The 18,265-nt window shown below is 35.0% G+C and overlaps 1 protein-coding gene and 1 non-coding gene across 9 annotated transcripts in view; both read left to right on the forward strand.

The window, feature by feature from the left end:
• Positions 1-17,687, forward strand: part of Cdkl3 (cyclin dependent kinase like 3) — a 53,627-nt gene extending 35,940 nt beyond the window's left edge. For 4 of the 8 annotated variants that reach the window (XM_071612073.1, XM_071612071.1, XM_071612072.1 and 1 more), the window contains 6 exons: positions 1,631-1,784; positions 1,890-2,218; positions 10,963-11,056; positions 12,090-12,252; positions 13,028-13,125; positions 17,403-17,687. In XM_071612073.1, the coding sequence (XP_071468174.1) occupies positions 1,631-1,784; positions 1,890-2,218; positions 10,963-11,056; positions 12,090-12,252; positions 13,028-13,125; positions 17,403-17,462 (898 nt within the window). In that variant the 3' untranslated portion in view covers positions 17,463-17,687. Of the gene's footprint in view, positions 1-1,630; positions 1,785-1,889; positions 2,219-10,962; positions 11,057-12,089; positions 12,253-13,027; positions 13,126-16,687 lie in introns of those variants that run through there. The other 4 variants (XM_027949582.2, XM_071612076.1, XM_071612075.1 and 1 more) reach the window with 4 other exon arrangements.
• On the forward strand, positions 16,092-16,197 carry LOC114103835 (U6 spliceosomal RNA). The gene has a single exon (XR_003584741.1). It is a non-coding gene; the product is annotated as a U6 spliceosomal RNA (small nuclear RNA).
• Positions 17,688-18,265: the final 578 nt, after the last annotated feature.

Here is an 18,265-nt window from a genome sequence, read left to right on the forward strand (position 1 = left end):
ATATTTCTCCAGAGTAATATTTCAGAAACTAGGTAGTTCATCTTTTAAGTCCTGTTACTTTAAGGAACCACAAAAACCACAAAGTGGCCTGAATTGACCTTGAAAAGAATAGATATTTATCAAAACTTTACTTTTGATAAATGAAAAATTAATTTTAAAAATTTTATTAATAAAACTTTAATTTATTGAATATAGTTTGTATTACAAAAGGAATCTAAATCACCTGTTTGGTAAAAATTTTACATAGTAGATTCCAATAGCAAAGAAATTATGTGTGTGTGTGTGTGTGTGTGTATACATATATATATGTGCATATGTATATATTGAAAGGAAAGTGACCACAACACTCGGAGTGACCAAGAGATCTTTATTGCAGCAGTGCAACAAAGAGAAAAGAAAGAAGGAAAGAAAGAGAGAGAAAAGAGAAGAGATGAACAGGGAGAGAGCAAGAGCAAGAGAGAGACAGAGAGCGCGCGTAAGAAATATAAAGAACAAGAGAGAGAGAGCAAGAGAGAAAGGGCAAGAGAGAGGGAGCAAGAGAGAAAGAGCAAGAGAGAGGGGGGCCTGGAAGGAGGGAGATTTTATAGCCCAAATCTAATGGGGCCTCTGGGTCTGCAAGCTGCCTTGTTGGCCCAAGGGGGGGGTTAAGTGTTCAGCCTTAAGCAGGGTTGAATGTTCAGACTTGAGGCAAACAGGTGATAAAGGACCAGATAGAGGGGGGTTTGAGTGTGTGGGCTATCTTGCAGCCAACATCTGCTCAGCCTGCCCTGCAGACAACACAGTTCAGCCTGCTCTGCATCCAACATATATATTTAGTGCTGGGGATTGAACCCAGGGGCACTCTTTTACTGAGTTATATTCCCAGTCATTTTTGTTCTTTTGAGACAGGATCTCGCTATGTTACCCAGGCTGGCGTTGAATTTGTGATTTTCCTGTCTCAGCCTCTGGAGTAGCTGGGATTATAGGCATGTGTCACAATGCCTGGCTAGCAAAGTTTTAAATTTTTACTTTTTGTGTTGGCTGGAGATTGAACCTAGGGCCTCACACATGCTAGGTAAGTGTCCTACCACTGAGCCACATCCCCATCCCCCAGGGAGCAAATTTCAGAGGTGAATATTGAGCCATCTCTTTGAGTGCTTTATTTATTTATTTATTTATTTTGGTACCAGGGATTGAACCCAGGGGTACTCAATCACTGAGTCACATCCCAAGCCCTTTATTTATTTATTTATTTATTTATTTTTCAGTTATAGATAGACACAATACCTTTATTTTATTTATTTATTTTTATGTGGTGCTAAGAATCGAACCCTGTGCCTCGCAACCTGCTAGGCAAATACTCTACCACTGAGCTACAACCCTAGTCCCCTGCCCTTTTTTAATAAAATATTTTATTTAGAGACAAGGTCTCATTAAGTTGATTAGGGCCTCGTTAAGTTGCTGGGGCTGACTTTCAACTCATGATCCTCCTGTGTTAGCCTCCCAAAGCAGTTCTTAGCACCCATTTTAATCATGTAGCGTTGTTTATGCTATACTTGAAATGTGAAATAATTGGCTAAATGATTATTGAAAGATAAAATATCAACATAAACTTTAAAACGATTGTTGTTGATATTGCTTGTTTTATCAGATTCTTGCCAGAACTGAGAGCTAAATTATTACAAGAAGCAAAAGTCAATTCATTCATAAAACCCAAAGAGCATTCTAAAGAAAATGAACTTGTGAAAGATGAAAAAAAAGCAATTTATGGCAATACGTTCCTAAGTACTTCAGTTTTGGGAAAGGTAAGAACTTTGCTTTTCATTTCAGTCAGCATAATTGATTTATAGTTATCCCTCTAATGGAAAAAAAAATTCTCATGACTCAGATTTTGGATGTGTCTATTTCAGGAAGTAGAAAAAGAGAAAAAGCCCAAGGAGATCAAGGTCAGAGTTATTAAAGTTAAAGGAGGAAAAGGAGATATTGCAGAACTGAAAAAGATGGAGTATGAAGGTGGACATGGTCAACAGGATGCAACTGAAAATTCTCACACTGTGTCTCAAGATACAAAACCTATAATCAATGAGCCATCAAACCCCGTCAATCCCAGCACTAACTCCAGTGGTATGAAAGAAGATCCACATGCTGGAGGGTGTATGATAATGCCACCCATCAATCTAACTAGCACTAATTTGATGGCAGCAAGTCTCAATTCAAATATCTCCCATCCCAATCCAAGGTGAGCTGTAATAGAGACCTAAATAATACAATGTTATTATATAATGGTATTTCAAAGGATCATTTTTTTTTAGTTTCTATATGTAAACTGTACTTGAAAAATGTCTATTGAAATTATAATTGTATAATGGATCATTTGCTGAGTAATTCTAAAGAATGCTATAGAATAAATTAATTTTTCTTGACTATATAGATGTTTATTTTTTTGACTAATATATTTTGGGAAAAACATTTTTAAAAAAAAACCTTAGAAAAAGGTTAGAACCTTAGAACTCTAAGGTTCTTTTTTTTAAGAGAAAAAAGGTGATATGACTGAACTTCTGTTATACATGTACCTTGGTGTCTTAGTCCATCTTCTTTTGCTATGACAAAATTCCCAAGGCTGTGTACTTTATTAAGAAAAGAGATTTATTTGGCTCCATATTCTCATGGTGAGAGGGTCCAGGCAAGGGCCCCCTGGCTGCATCATAACATGGCAAAGAAGTGGAGAGGGAATGGGCAATATATGAAAGGAGCATGTATACAAGCAAGGAAGCAATAGGGATTCAGGGGAAGTTCCTGGCTCCCTTGTAACAACCCTCTTTTGTGGAACTTCCTTTAAGAGTAAAACACGCCCCTAAGAGAAAAGCATTAATCCTTCTTAAAGATCTAATCATCTTCCACTAGGCCTCACCTCTTTTTTTTTTCATCTTAATGATATATTTAATCCTACATATTCAAAATATTTTTTTTGCATCTAAAACTTGTTTAATCTTGTTAATAATCAAATAATTATGAATTAAGCCCAAATCATATTGGTTTTTGGTCAAGTATAAGAAACAAGATCTTTTATATATTAATGAATTGCGTTGTACTATTTTATAAAGGAAATTTTAGCTGGTTCAAACAAGTTCACCAAATGCAATGTGATAAATGAAAAATAAAAATATAATCAAAATAATTAAACATATATCTTGGAATATGTTAACTCTAAATAATTCTTAGCACCAGGCTAGTATTGGTGTATGCCTGTAATCTCAGCAATTCAGGAGGCTGAGGCAGGCGGATGGCCAATCCAAAAGCCAGGTTCAGCAACCCAGTGAGGCCCCAAGCAACTCAGTAAGACCCTGTCTAAAAACAAAAAATATAAAGGGTGGAGATGTGGCTCTGGGTTAAATTCCTGCTACCAAAATAACAAAAACAAACAAATGAATAATTCTTAGATTAATGAAGAAGTAGAAACAGAAATTGCCTACTTTCTTGAACTAAAAACACAATTTATCAAAAGCTGTGTTAGATGGCCAAAGTGATACTTAGAATAAAAAATGATGAGTAACTATCATTGTACTTTTTTTTTTTTGGTACCAGGGATTGAACACTGGTGCTTTTTGCAACTGAGTCACATCCCCATCCCTTTTTACATTTTTAATTTGAGACATGGTCTCACTAAGTTTCTTAAGCTTCACTCATTTGCTAAGGCTGGCCCTGAACCTGAGATGAGGATCTCCTCCTTAGTCTCCCAAGCTGCTGTAATCACAGGAATGCACCACCATGCCTGGTTATCATTGTACTTTCAATCTTTGTGGTGTTCTAAGTTTTCAACTCATGAATTATTATTTTATTATAATAATAATCATCATCATTTTTTCCTTTTTATTGGCACATTATAATTATACATAACAGTGGGATTTGTTCTAATATATTTATATGTGCACACAATAAAACAGTATAATTTGAACAATTTCATTCCTCAGTACCTCCCCTTTCCATTTCCTCCCTCCCCTGATCCCTTCTTCTATTCTGCTGCTCTCCCTTTTATTTTTTAAAATTTGTTCTAATTGGTTATACATTACAGTAGTATGCATTTTGACACATTGTACACAAATGGAATACAATTTCTCATTCCTCTGTGCATGGTGCAGAGTCACACCAATAGTGTAATCATACATGTATAGGGTAATAATATCTGTCTCATTCTATTGTTCTTCCCATCCCCGCAACCCCACCCTTCCTCTCACTCACTCTGCACAATGCAAAGTTCCTTGATTCTTCCCTATCTCCCCCTCTCACAATGGATCAGCATCTGCTTATCAAAGAAAACATTTGGCCTTTGGCTTTTTGGGATTGGCTTATTTCACATAGCATGAGGTTCTCTAGTTCCATTCATTTACTTGCAAATGCCATAATTTCATTTTTCTTTAAAGCTAAGTAATATTCCATTATGTATAAGTGCCACATTTTCTTTATCCATTCATATGTTGAAGGACAACTAGGCCGGTTCCATAGTTTAGCTATTGTGAATTGAGCTGCTATAAACATCAATATGGCTGCATCACTATAGTATGCTGATTTTAAACCAAGGAGTGGGATAGCTGGGTCAAATGGTAGTTCCATTCCAAGTTTTCTGAGGAATTTTCATTCTGCTTTCCAAAGTGGTTGCATAAATTTGCAGTCCCACCAGGAATGTATGAGTGTACCTTTTGATATACATCCTCACCAACATTTATTATTGGTTACAGGGATTGAACCTAGGGGTGCTCAATCACTGAGCACATCCTCACCAACACTTATTATTCCTTGTTTTCTTGATAATTGCCATTCTGATTGGAGTGAGTTAAACCTTAGAGTAGTGTTGATTTGCATTTCTCTAATTGATAAAGATGATGAACATTTTTTAAAATATTGTTTAGTTGTCCATGGACCTTTATTTTATTTATTTATATGTGATGCTGAGAATTGAACCCAGTGCCTCACACATGCTAGGCAAGCACTGTGCCACTGAGCCACAACCCCAGCCCCAGAGATGATGAACATTTATCCATATGTTTGTTGATTGATTGTATTTCTTATTCTGTGAAGTGTCTGTTCAGTTCCTTAGCCCATTTATTGATTGGGTTATTTGGTTTTTCGGTGCTAATATTTTTGAGTTCTTTATATATCTTGGGGATTAGTGCTTTGTCTGAGGTGTGTGTGGTAAAGAGTTTTTCCCATTCTGTAGGCTTTCTATTCACATTATTGATTGTTTCCTTTGCTGAAAAGAAACTTTTTGGTTTTAATCTATCCCATTTATTGATTCTTATTTTTTCTTCTTTTGCTTTAGGAGTCTTGTTAAGGAAGTCAGGTCCTAAGCTGACATGATGAAGATTTGGGCCTACTCTTTCTTCTTTTAGGCACAGGGTCTCTGTCCTAGTGCCTAAGTCTTTGATCCACTTTGAGTTGGTTTTTTGTGCAGGGTGAGAGATAGAGGTTTAATATCATTTTGCTGCATATAGAGTTCCAGTTTTCCCAGCACTATTTGTTGAATAGCTATCTTTTCTCCAATGTATGTTTTTGGTGCCTTTGTCTAGTAATAAGATAACCATATTTATATCAGTTTGTCTCAGTGTCTTCTATTTTGTACTATTTGTCTACATGTCTATTTTTGTGCCAATACCATGCCATTTTTGTTACTATTGCTCTATAGTGTAGTTTAAGTTCTGGTATTGAGATGCCTCTTGCTTCACTCTTCTTGCTAAAGATTGCTTTGGCTATTCTGGGTCTCTTATTTTTCCAAATGAATTTCATGATTGCTTTTTCTAGTTCTATGAAGAATGTAATTGGGATTTTAATAGGATTTGCATTAAATCTGTATAGCAGTTTTGGTAGTATGGCCACTTTGACAATATTAATTCTGCCTATCCAAGAGCATGGGAGGTCTTTCAGTCTTCTAAGGTCTTTTTCAATTTCTTTCTTTAGTGTCCTGTAGTTTTCATTGTAGAGGTCTTTCACCTCTTTTGTTAGATTGATTCCCAAGTATTTTATTTATTTAGTTTTTGAGGGTATTGTGAATGGAGTAGTTTTCCTAATTTCTCTTGCAGTGGATTCATTGCTTGTGTATAGAAATACATTTGATTTATGGGTATTGATTTTATATCCTGCTACTTTGCTGAATTTATTTATTAGTTTTAGAAGTTTTTTGGTGGAATTTTTTTGAATCTTCTAAATATAGAATCATGTCATCAGCAAATAGTGATAGTTTGACTTCTTCTTTAGCTATTTGCATACTTTTAATTTCTTTCTTCTGTCTGATTGTTCTGGCTAGATTTTTAAGGACCATGTTAAATAGAAGTGGTGAAAGAGGGCATCCCTGTCTTGTTCCAGTTTTTAGAGGGAATGTTTTCAATTGTCTTCATTTAGAATGATGTTGGCCTTGGACTTAGCACAATGTTGAGGTATGTTCCTACTATCCCTAGTTTTTCTAGTGTTTTGAACATGAAGAGGTGCTACATTTTGTCAAATGTTTTCTCTGCATCTATTGAGATAATCATATGATTCTTGTCTTTACATCTATTGATATTAAGTATTATGTTTGTTGATTTCTATATGTTGAACCAACCTTGCATCCTTGAGATGAACTCCACTTAATTGTGGTGCACTATCTTTTTAATATGTTTTTGTATGTGATTTGTCAGAATTTTAATGAGAATTTTTGCATCTATGCTCATCAGGGATATTGGTCTGAAGTTTTCTTTCCTTGATATGTCTTTTTCTGGTTTTGGTATCAGTGTGATAACTAGCCTCATAGAACAAGTTTGGAAGAGTTCCTCCCTTTTCTATTTCATGGAATGATTTGAGGAGTATTGATGTTAATTCTTCTTTGAAGGTCTTGTAGAACTCTGCTGAGAATCCATCTGGTCCTGGACTTTTCTTGGTTGGTAGGCTTTTGATGGTGTCTTCTATTTCATTTCTTGAAATTGATCTGTTTATATTATGTGTGTCCTCCTGATTCAGTTTGTGGAAAGCATATGTCTCTAAAAGTTTGTTGATGTCTTCAATATTTTCTATTTTATTGGAGTATAAATTTTCAAAATAGTTTCTAATTATCTTCTGTGTTTCAATAGTGTCATTGTAATATTTCCTTTTTCATCACAAATTTTAATAATTTGAGTTTTTTCTATCCTTCTCTTTATTAGAGTAGCTAGGGTTTATCAATTTTATTTATTTTTTCAAAGAATCAATTTTTTGTTTTGTCAATTTTTTCAATTGTTTCTTTTGTTTCAATTCCATTGATTTCAGCTCTGATTTTAATTATTTCCTGTATTCTACTACTTTTAGTGTTGATTTGTTCTTCTTTTTCTAGGGCTTTAGATACAATGTTAGGTAATTTATTTGTTGACTTTTTACTCTTTTAATGAATGAGCTCAATGCAATGAACTTTTCTCTTAGCACTGCCTTCATAGTGTCCCAGAGATTTTCTTATGTTTTATCGGTGTTCTCATTTATCTCTAAGAATGTTTTTATCTCCTCCCTGATGTCTTCTGCTGTCTATTGTTCCTTCAATAGCATATTATTTAGTCTCCGGGTGTTGGAGTAGCTTCTATTTTTTATTTTATCATTGATTTCTAGTTTCATTCCATTATGATCTCATAGAATGCAGGATAGTATCTCTATTTTTTTGTATTTGCTGAGAGTTGCTTTGTGGCATAACATATAGTGTATTTTAGAGAAAGATTTATGTGCTACTGAGAAGAAGGTGATTCACTCAATGATGGGTGAAATACTCTCTATATATTGTCTGTTAAGTCTAAATCATTGGTTGTATTATTTAGTTTTATAGGTTCTTTGTTTAGTTTTTGTTTGGAAGATCTATCCTGTGGTGAAAGAGGTGTGTTAAAGTCACCCAGTATTATTGTGTCGTGGCCTATTTAATTCTTGAAATTGAGAAGGGTTTGTTTGATGTACGTTGATGCACCGTTGTTTGGGGCATAAATATTTATAATTGTTATGTTTTGTTGACATACGATTCCCTTAAGCAGTATAAAATATCCTTCTTTATCCCTTCTGACTAACTTTGGTTTGAAGTCCACGTTGTCTGATATGAGGATAAAAACCCCTGCTTGTTTATGCAGCTTGTTTATGAGCGATATGTTTTTTCCCAACCTTTCACCTCAGTCTGTGGATGTCTATTCCTAGGAGGTGAGTCTCTTAAAGACAGCATATTTTTTTTTCTTTAATCCAATCTGCAAGTCTATGTCTTTTGACTGATGCATTTAGGCCATTACCATTCAGGGTTATTATTGAGATATCCTTTGTATTCCTGGTCACTTCGGTTTATTTTTGGTTTTTAACTTGACTAAGTTTCTCCTTTGATTGACTTTTCCTTTAGTGTAGCTCCTGTCTTTGCTGGTTTTCATTTCCTCCTTGTGAAATATTTTGCTGAGAATGTTCTGTAGCGCAGGCTTTCTAGATGTGAATTCTTTTAATTTTTGTTTATCATGGAAAGTTTTTATTTCATCTTCAAATCTGAAGCTTGATTTTGCTGGATTAAGATTCTTGGTTGGGGGCTGGGGTTGTGGCTTAGTGGTAGAGTGCTCACCTAACAAGTGCGGGGTGCTGGGTTCGATCCTCAGCACCACATAAAAATAAATAAATAAATAAAATAAAGGGATTGTGTCCAACTACAACTAAAAACAAAACAAAACAACAACAAAAGATTCTTGGTTGGCATTCATTTTCTTTTAGAGCTTGATATATGTTGTTCTAGAACTTCCTCGCATTGAGAGTCTGGCTTAAGAAATTAGCTGAAATTTGAATTGGTTTCCTCCTGTATGTAATTTGATTTTTTTCTCTCATAGCCTTTAAAATTCTTTTCTTATTCTGTATGTTAGTCATCCTCCTTATAATATGCCTTGGTATGGATCTGCTGTAATTTGGGGTCCTATAAGCCTCTTGTAATTTTCCGTTTCATTCTTTAGGTTTGGGAAATTTTCTGATATTATGTCTTTGAAAAGATTGTGCATTCCTTTGGTTTATATCTCCATATCTTCATGTATTCACATAAATCTTAAATTTGCTATTTTCATGTTATCTCATATTTCTTGGAAGTTCTTTTCATGGTTTCTTACCATCTTCTCTGTGCGGTTGACTTTATTTTCAAGAGTATGTATTTTGTCTTCATTGCCTGAGGCTCTGACTTCCAAATGGTCTAGTCTGTTGATGATACTTTCCATTGAAATTTTAATTTGGTTTATTGTTTACTTCATTTTGAGGATTTCTGCTTGATTCCTTTTTATAATCTCTGTCTCTTTATTGAAGTGATCTTTCACTTCCTATATTTTCTCTCTGATACCATTCTTTATTTTGAAGATCAGCCTAACTATGTACCTTCTAAATTGCTTCGCTGGCATTTCTTCTACTGTGTTGTCTATGGCTTCTATTGTTGGAAAATCTTGGTTTATTTGAGGCACTTTGTTCCCTTGTTTTTTCATGTTGTTTGTGTGTCTTCCCATCTAGCAGTATGGACTGAGGCAGTACAGTTTCTACCCTGTAGTCTTATAGTGTCCTTAAAGGCTTCGAATACCTCATTTGCAGGTACTGTAATGGGCTTCCAGGGGGCAGCAGGCAGTCTGTGGGTAGTCTTTAAGATAACAGCAGCAATCCTGGAGGTTGGCTGGTGGATAATGGACAGGCAAATGGCCAAATGGCGGATGATAGGCAGCAGTAAACAAGCAGTCTGTGCTCAAAAGGCAAGCGATATGCTGGTAGACAGCAGAAGGGGGGTAAACAGCAGGGTATCAGTGGGCAATGATGGCTACTTTGCAGAGAAACAGTAGTTCTTCTGTTCATATCCTGAGTTACGGAGCCACGAGGAATGAAGCTTCCCTCTAGTTCGCCATCTTGGATCCTCCTAGGCCTCCCCTCTTAAAGGTTTCATCACCTCTCAGCACCATCACATTGGGACCAAGCTTCCAGCACATGGACTTTGGGGGACAAACCGTATCTGAACCATAGCAGGTGATACAACAAAGTAAGCTTTATTCTATATCATAACAACTTCTCTAAATAGAGAAAGGATAGTAAGAAATAATCTTTGTTAGTCAAATGGCATTTTAAGGTCAAATCTTTTGGCAGGAAAACAGCATATTGGGCCAGTTTTAGATTTAACCTCTGATGAGAGACTGGTATCTTGAGTCTGATTAATTGTGGACAGTGTATTGAATGGTGAGAGACTGTCTAGCAAATCATTAGGATTATTTATAAATTCATCTATTGCGAGTGTGCGTAAGGAAGGAGACAAGCTTCATTCATTAGTTCAAGCAGATTCTTTTAGGGTTTTTTTTTTTTTTTTAGGGGGCCTACCTGGGGATTGAATTTGGGTGCTTTACCACTGGGTTAGTTGCCTAGTCCCTATTTTAAAACAGGGTCTTGCTAAGTTGCTGAGAGTCTCACTAAGTTGCTGAGATTGGCCTCAAACTTTCCATCTTCCTGCCCCAGCCTCCCAAGTTACTGGAATTACAGGCACGCGTCACCATACCTAGCAATCCAAGCAGATTCTAGCAGACTTTTTTGGACTACAGATTGTAAGGATTAGTGGTCTGCAGACATGAACAAGTGAACATGTCCATCCAAAGGTGCAGTAGGTTACACACTATAATAGCCCAATTGTTCTTGATCCCAAAACCATGGTGTCATAATTGTGATTGTAAGCCAGTCTTAGACAGTAAGCTCATATGAGATCCAAGTTCAGGACAGTCAGAAGAGATCAAGTAGGCCAGCAGTAGTAACTCCATGACATATTCATTACCACATGTTAGCCATGCATTAGTTTTCCTCTTCCCCATTACCACTTCTCTCTTTAGAGCTCTTGGTACTTAAAGACAGCCAATCACTTTTTAGTCCTCAGTGTTCTAACAGTAGACATCCATGGTGTAACTTACACATCTTGAAACTAAAACAGAGGCACTTCTGGGGAATTCTAATAACTTCTCATTTATTTTTAAATAATAGGTTAACTGAAAGAGCAAAAAAGAGACGCACTTCTTCACAATATGTTGGACAAGTTATGTCTAATAGCAGGCAAGAGGACACAGGTCCCACTCAAGTAAGACAAGAAGCTAGTCATTAAAATGTGGCCTCTTTTAACATTAGCCCCCTTTTCCTTTTCTCTGTTTTTGGGATTCCAACATTTTAAAAAAATATGCTTTTAGTTTCTTTCATTTACTTATTTTTTTAATGATACTGGGGGTTAAACCCAGAACCTTGTACACGGTAAACATGCAATGTACCACTGAGCTACATCTCCAGATTTCATGTTCTTGAGTTGATAATAGGCCATTATTTCCTTATTGTTTTCACAATTTTAGTTAATTTTCTTTATTTTAAGTTTTGTATTTAACATGAGACTTAGAATAAATTAAAATTTCTACCTTTAAAAGTCACAAAAATATTTTTAATATTTTATTCTGGATTAAAAACAACTGCCAAATATATACTACTTACTTTCACTAGAAAAAAAATAATCCGTGTAGTTCATCTACCCTCACCAATTTTTACATAGGAAAGTGGTTTATTCACAATTGAAGCACGGGCTCAGTTTAATAATAAAAATGATGTCAACACAAACCTATCTAAGAGTAGGTGACTTAAGTATATTTCTGTACATTTGTGGAGTGGGATACTGTACAATTATACTGCCTTAACAAAGTTTTTTGATCTTTTACCAAATGATCAAAAATAGGTAGACAAATGTTTTCCAAATGCCATTCATAAGTAGTTTTTTTTTTCTTTGAGTTTTCCCAGTGTTCACAAAGTGTGTAATTTTATAAAATAGGAAAGTGAACTGAAGCAATTTTTCCAAAGAATGCAATAGATGGTACTAGAACTTAAAAGTTAAGATTCTGGTTCTCTGGAGCAAGACTGTTATTCTCAGAATAATAAATATACTAAAAGTCTGGTTTTTGAAACTTACATTGGAGTTTGATCTGTTTATATGTTTAATGGTATTCTATTCTACTTCTTAATTTTAAATAATTGTTGTTATATTTTGCATCATCCAAATGGTTAGCAATTCTAGGCTTGTCATTCTACAATAGTTACACACATTTCTTTAAACTAGCTCTCATTTGTTTGTTTAGAGCCAAATGGAGAAGCATATATTTAATGAGCGAACAGGTCCAAGCCACCAAATGGCAAGTGGGAACAAACAGAAGCTGAATTTTTCCAGATCTGACAGGAAAGAATTCCATTTCCCTGAATTGCCTTTCACAATACAGTCAAAGGAGATGCAAGGAATGGAAGGTACACATTTGCTGCATAGCTGCATAAGTCTTCGGATGATAACATGTACAGGACTTTTTTTTTTGTAATACAGGTTATAGCATGATTTGAAAATAGTAAATTATTGAGAAAAACATTTTCCATTGTTGAGATTTCAAATAAAAGATGATACAAATGAGATAATGTAAAAACCCATTACATCCCAAGTTTTCAATTCTATATAGTACAATAGGACACAATGGGTTAAAGAGGTGTTAAGACAGCTTAAAAAGGTAAATTTTTAATTCATTCAATGTTGAAATGTTAGGACAGCATGCAAAGAAGGTGGTTTTGGTTCAGTAAATGACCTGGAATAAATCACCTTTCTATAATTATTTGACCAGGAATGTTATATGTGCTTTAGGCACCCAAGGATTTCATAGATTGATTTATAAATTTAAGATTTATCTTAAAATGAAACTTTTTTTGCCAAGTTATGTTTTTTGAAGAATAGTGACACCTTGTGAAAATGTGATATAATAGCAAGACTGTAGTACTTGTACACTTTTGAGGAATTATCTGATCTGCTTAGTAATACTTAGGATAAAAATATATTCCTTTAATACTAAACTCTGAATTATAAAACAGTTTACCGTATTTTATTATTGTAACTCATGATTCATTTATTTCCTTTGTAATAAACTAAGAAACCAACTGTAGTGGACTTCAGAATTTCCATTTGAAATTCTTGAAAAGGAGAGTAAAATTTCCAAGTAGGAATAACGAATTTTCATTGTTTTATATATTTTTGCAAAAGTTAAACAGATAAAAGTGCTGAAAATGGAGTCAAGGAAAATAGATTCATCTAAAATACCAGCTTTATTTAATATGGGTCAAAACCAAGAAAAACAAGAGGTAAAACTTTTTTGCTTATAGCTTTTACTAAGCAATGTTATTTAAAGTCCTTGATTCTTTATACATTCAGTTGTTACTAATGGAAAGCTATATAAAAATTCAGAATTCTGTAATCTTCAAACTCTGGAAAGAGAACTATATCTTTCTAGAATAACCAATCATAAATGTTTCTAAAAGTTATTTTGGGGGGTATTAATTAACAGCCCTCATTTTTTATGTTTGGTTTGTTTTTGAGATGGAGCCTTGCTATATTGCCCAGGCTAGTCTGGAACCCTTGGGCTCAAGTAATCTTCCCATATCAGCCTCCCCAGTATTAATGGTATTAATATGGGAGTATTAATGGTATTCTATTCTACTTTTAAAAAATATGCCTGGCATATCAGCTCTCATTTGAATTTTGAATGACAAGAATACGCAGTACTTAGGGAAAATAGCAACTGTGTTGTCAAACATCAAGCAATTAATCCATACCAATGAAAATGACAGTTCAGATATAAACATCTGGTTACATGGGCCACCAGCATATATATTCAATTTAGCTTCTTTTTGTTTTCTCTCCAATTTATTCCCCATCTCTGCTATTTACCCACATGTCCAATTTTCACAAATATTTGCTCTCAGGTAGCTATCAGGTAATTTCTTAAAATATCCCCTACCCCTATTCACCAGAAAGATTTTTGAATTTTATTTGGAAATTCTGAAGTTTTCAACTCCAAATGAATATCCTTTAAAGGTACTCTTTTAAGAAAAAAGAGCCTGTGCTGAGAACCCAGTGAGTTAAATAATGTAGGTGGCCTCCTAGCTGCCCTTTTGAGGTCAAATCTGTAAATGATTTGTCAACTTTATTATCTCTATTTTTTAAAAAAAAAATGGCTACATTTATTTATTTATTCATGATAAAATTTTACTTACTTATTAAGGAAATTTGAAGAAATTAAAAATACAGAAAATTTTATCTGAAACTGTAAGAAGGCATTTTAACTAAAGCTACTCATAATTTGGAGAACAATATTATTAGACACTATTAGATGTATGCTCCCTGTGGCAATTAGGGCTATGCCTTAGTCTTGACCTCGAACTTGTTAAGAATTCCACAATCCACTTTGCAGAAAAGAGATAATAAAACAAGAAAGCCACTAATGGTCATCTGCTTGTTCATTATAAAAGTAACAAGGTGGCTTTAAACTTATACTTTTGGTGACTTACTAATGTTACAGCTTGTTGCACAGCACACCATTTACACGTATTTTGAATGACTGGGTGAATTAGAGCTCTTGAACTTGTGTAGACTAGTAAGCATTACAGATTTTTATCTTACTGTTCCATGAAAGGCCCCAGGAACAAAACCATTCTAATGCTAGAACAAAAGAAATTCTTAAGGCAGTTCTGTCAATTTTAGGATAGTAAATAAACAGGAAACTGGAAGGAAAGCCCTTTCTTCCTCACATGATGTAGAGCTCCTGAAAAGATGACTTTTTTGGGAGTGAAGTACCAGGGATTAAACTCAGGGGCACTCCACCACTGAGCCACATCCCAGTCCTATTTTGTGTTTTTATTTATTTGGATACAGGGTCTCACTGAGTTGTTTAGCATCTCACTAAATTGCTGAGGCTAGCTTTGAACTCGTGATCCTCCTGTCTCAGCCAAACCAGCCACTGGGATTACAGGTGTGGGCCACAGCACCTGGCTACTTATTCTCTTGAAAACATATTATGCTATTTTGTTCTCCAGAAAATCATGTCATTGTTTTGTGGTGCTGACGATCAAACCCAGGGCCTTATACATACCAGACAAAGGCTAGACCACTGAGCTACCCATTTCCAAACCTTGACATTGCTTCCCACCCCACTTTAGGAAAGGAGCCTGTTTAGATTTATCTTTATCTTTATCTTGGTACTTACTATTAAAATTCCATTTTGCTGGATGTGTTGGTACGCTTCTGTAATTCCAGCTACTGAGGAGGCTGAGGCAGGAGGATTACAATTCTGAGTCACTGGGATCACAGATGGGTGTGCTCCACTACACCCAGCTAAAATGATCTTCTAAAAAGAGTGACCTTAAAACAAGATATTATTAGAAATAACCAGAAGTCAGTTGTTTATAGTTTATTTGTACTGTCTATTCAAAAGAAGTTCTGACAGGTGACTGAAATGGCATATAAGGTGTTAGACCACGATGCAAGAAAAGACCACTGACTCCAATTAAAATCAAATTAAAACAAGCTTATTATTTCGACCGGCCGGGCTGCCTTTCCCATCAAAATCATGGGAGCCAATGATAGCCGAGAAGCTTCCTTGCAGCCCAGTTTTATAACGCAAAAAGTTACACAAAGGGGGGTTACAGAAAACAAAACTCTGAGGAGCATAACATAAGTTTACATTTTTGCTGGCCACAACATCAGAATTTATGGAGGTCTTAGAGACTCAGAGAGGGTCGTTATCTGGCCAGGGAAGGCCAGAATTTTTGAGGCATCACTAAGATTTAGGAAAGGGTTGTTATCTGGTCAGGGAAAACTGGGCATGGGTGAGTTCAGGGCACGGGCAGGCGTTTCAATCAGCTTTACAACATCAACTAATGGCCAGGCTGTACAGACATCCTAATATTTTTACAGAAAACAGAAATGAATCCTTCATAACTTGTGATCTAAAGAGAGAACTAGGCTAGGTATATCATAAGGCTAGTTCAAACACTTTTAATAAATTAATATACAAATTAAGAAAATTTCTAACCTGGGCACAGTGACACACACCTGTAATCTCAGCGACTGGGGAGGCTGACATAGGAGGATCTTGAGTTCAAAGCCAGCCTTAGCAACAACCACAAGGTGCTAAGCAACTCAGTGAGACCCTGTCTCTAAAGAAAATTAAAAAAAAATAGGTCTGGGTATGTGGCTCAGTGGTTGAGTGCCCCTGGGTTCAATCCTCAGTACCAAAAAAAAAAAAAAGAGAGAGAGAGAAAATTTCTTCATTTGCTTCGGCAGCACATATACTATATAATTGGAACTGTACAATGAAGATTAGCATGGCCCCTGCGCAAGGATGACAGCAAATTCATGAAGTGTTCCATTTAAAAAAAAAAAAAAAGATATTTTGAGTCTGTAGTTTTAGAGTATACGAGAATATGATATGATACATTTTTAACAACATAAGATAGGAGGCTGGGAGTGTAGCACTTGCCTAGCATGCCCTGGATTAGATCCTCAGCAAGGCCAAATAAACAACAATATACAAAACAAAACCCATAAAAACAGGAATAGCAAATCAGATCCAAGCATTTCCTAAATGTACATTAAATTGTTTCTGGCATATTGAAATAGGCATGCATCCCTTGAAGAGGCTCTACAACTAGGGAGAAACCCTAAATTACTGTGAATGAGTAACTTGGGCAAGACCGATGAGTCCATACAAAGGCCACCTTTAGTTCTGTTTGATGGTGATAATGAGGAATACTTTGTTAGAAACAAACCCCAGATGCAAAATACAGTATTCTATCTCTGCTTGCATTTTCTTAGCCAAAGACTCACTGTTTCCTCAGTTAAGGTCCTGTTTCTGTTTACTTTTAGAATACAGGAAATGCACAGACTGAAAGGAAGAAGAACCTGCCAGATGTAGAGTAGAAAATGCAGCAGCTGAAAATTCAAGGAATATCAGAATTACAATATGGTTTAAAGAGAATGCTTTTTATTAATGTTACATACACAAAAGTGTTGACCAGAGGATCATACAGATTAATGAAAAATCCTATATAGTTATGTGTATATTCACCTAAATTTGAAATTTATAAAATTTGAATTACTTGTTGTCTTAACTTGAACATTAATTTATAAAAAATTGCCTGAACTGTATATTCTAATAAAATTGCAGTTTACATTAAGTCAAATAATTTTATTTGAACATCTGTTATTTCAGGCATGTTTGATTAGTGGTCAATCTCAGCTTTGGCTCAGAGTTTTATAATTACAGAAGGGAGTTTCTAAATACGTCATAAAGTGAGATCCCAATGTCTGAGAGCACCAAACATTTGTGGGCAAACAAGTATACTTGATAAACATGAAACATGGGTTTGGTTCCACACTGAAACAGCATTTACCCCACAGATTGAGAAATTGTTTAAAAAGATGGAAACTAGATAAAGCAAGGAAGCAATTCTTTTGGCCTGACCAGCGTATTTATAATTTAGATCTTTACACATAATATAACGTTAACACAGTCAAGGTTTTAGCAGCATATATTTACATTCTTATCTTTGATTCTTACTAGCTTGGTTTCTAATTTTAGGGTGGAGATGGCCATTGTGAGGGGAAGAATTTGAAGAGGAACAGATTTTTTTTCTGGTAGTGTCTTTTAAATAATGGTAAAAATACAAACTGACAACTTCCTTTTTAATGTTATATACAATAGAAATGTACCTTGAGCTGTTGCTAAGACAGCCATCCATCCATCTGCATTAGCCTCATCCAATTGTTTTTGTTTTGTTAGGAAAATATTCACTGTTTTCTTCTTTCTTCTAAGAACTCTGTTGTTGTGATGCTTTGATTTGTAATTATAAAGTCATCTTCTCTCTGCCTGTTTTTTACTTGCCATGATTACTGAGTGGGTAACATTCCCTGTTACATGACACACATTATTTATACTGATCTCTACCCTCTTGAGAATCACAGAACTTCAAAAGTCAATTATCTCCTAGAACTCTCCAGTTTCCTGAAAACAAATTCTTAATGAAATAGCTAATCCATTATTTTATTTTATTTTTAGTATTACAATTGAGCTCTAGCCCTTTTTATTTTTTATTTTGAGACAAGTTCTCACTAAATTGCTTAGGGCCTCATTGAATTGCTGAGGTTGACCTTGAACTTGTGTTCCTCTTGCCTCAGACTCCCATTATTTTAAAAGCTAATCATTACCATTACATGATGAAATATGTCTTCTATTGGTCAGCAATAAAAATATAATACTTATAAAATATCTAAAGATAATATGAGTTTGAGATTTAATTCTTTTATCATTTTAAATAATTGGCTACACTCTTCCAGTTTCCTAGTTCCATGTAATAGTACTTTTATGTGGTAAGGACTTTTTCTATTTCATAAAATAAACTGTGCACAACCCAGAGATGGTATACTATCTGACTTTTCTATTGC

This window comes from Marmota flaviventris, chromosome 5 (genome assembly GCF_047511675.1).
Source record: "Marmota flaviventris isolate mMarFla1 chromosome 5, mMarFla1.hap1, whole genome shotgun sequence".
Lineage (NCBI taxonomy): Eukaryota > Metazoa > Chordata > Mammalia > Rodentia > Sciuridae > Marmota > Marmota flaviventris.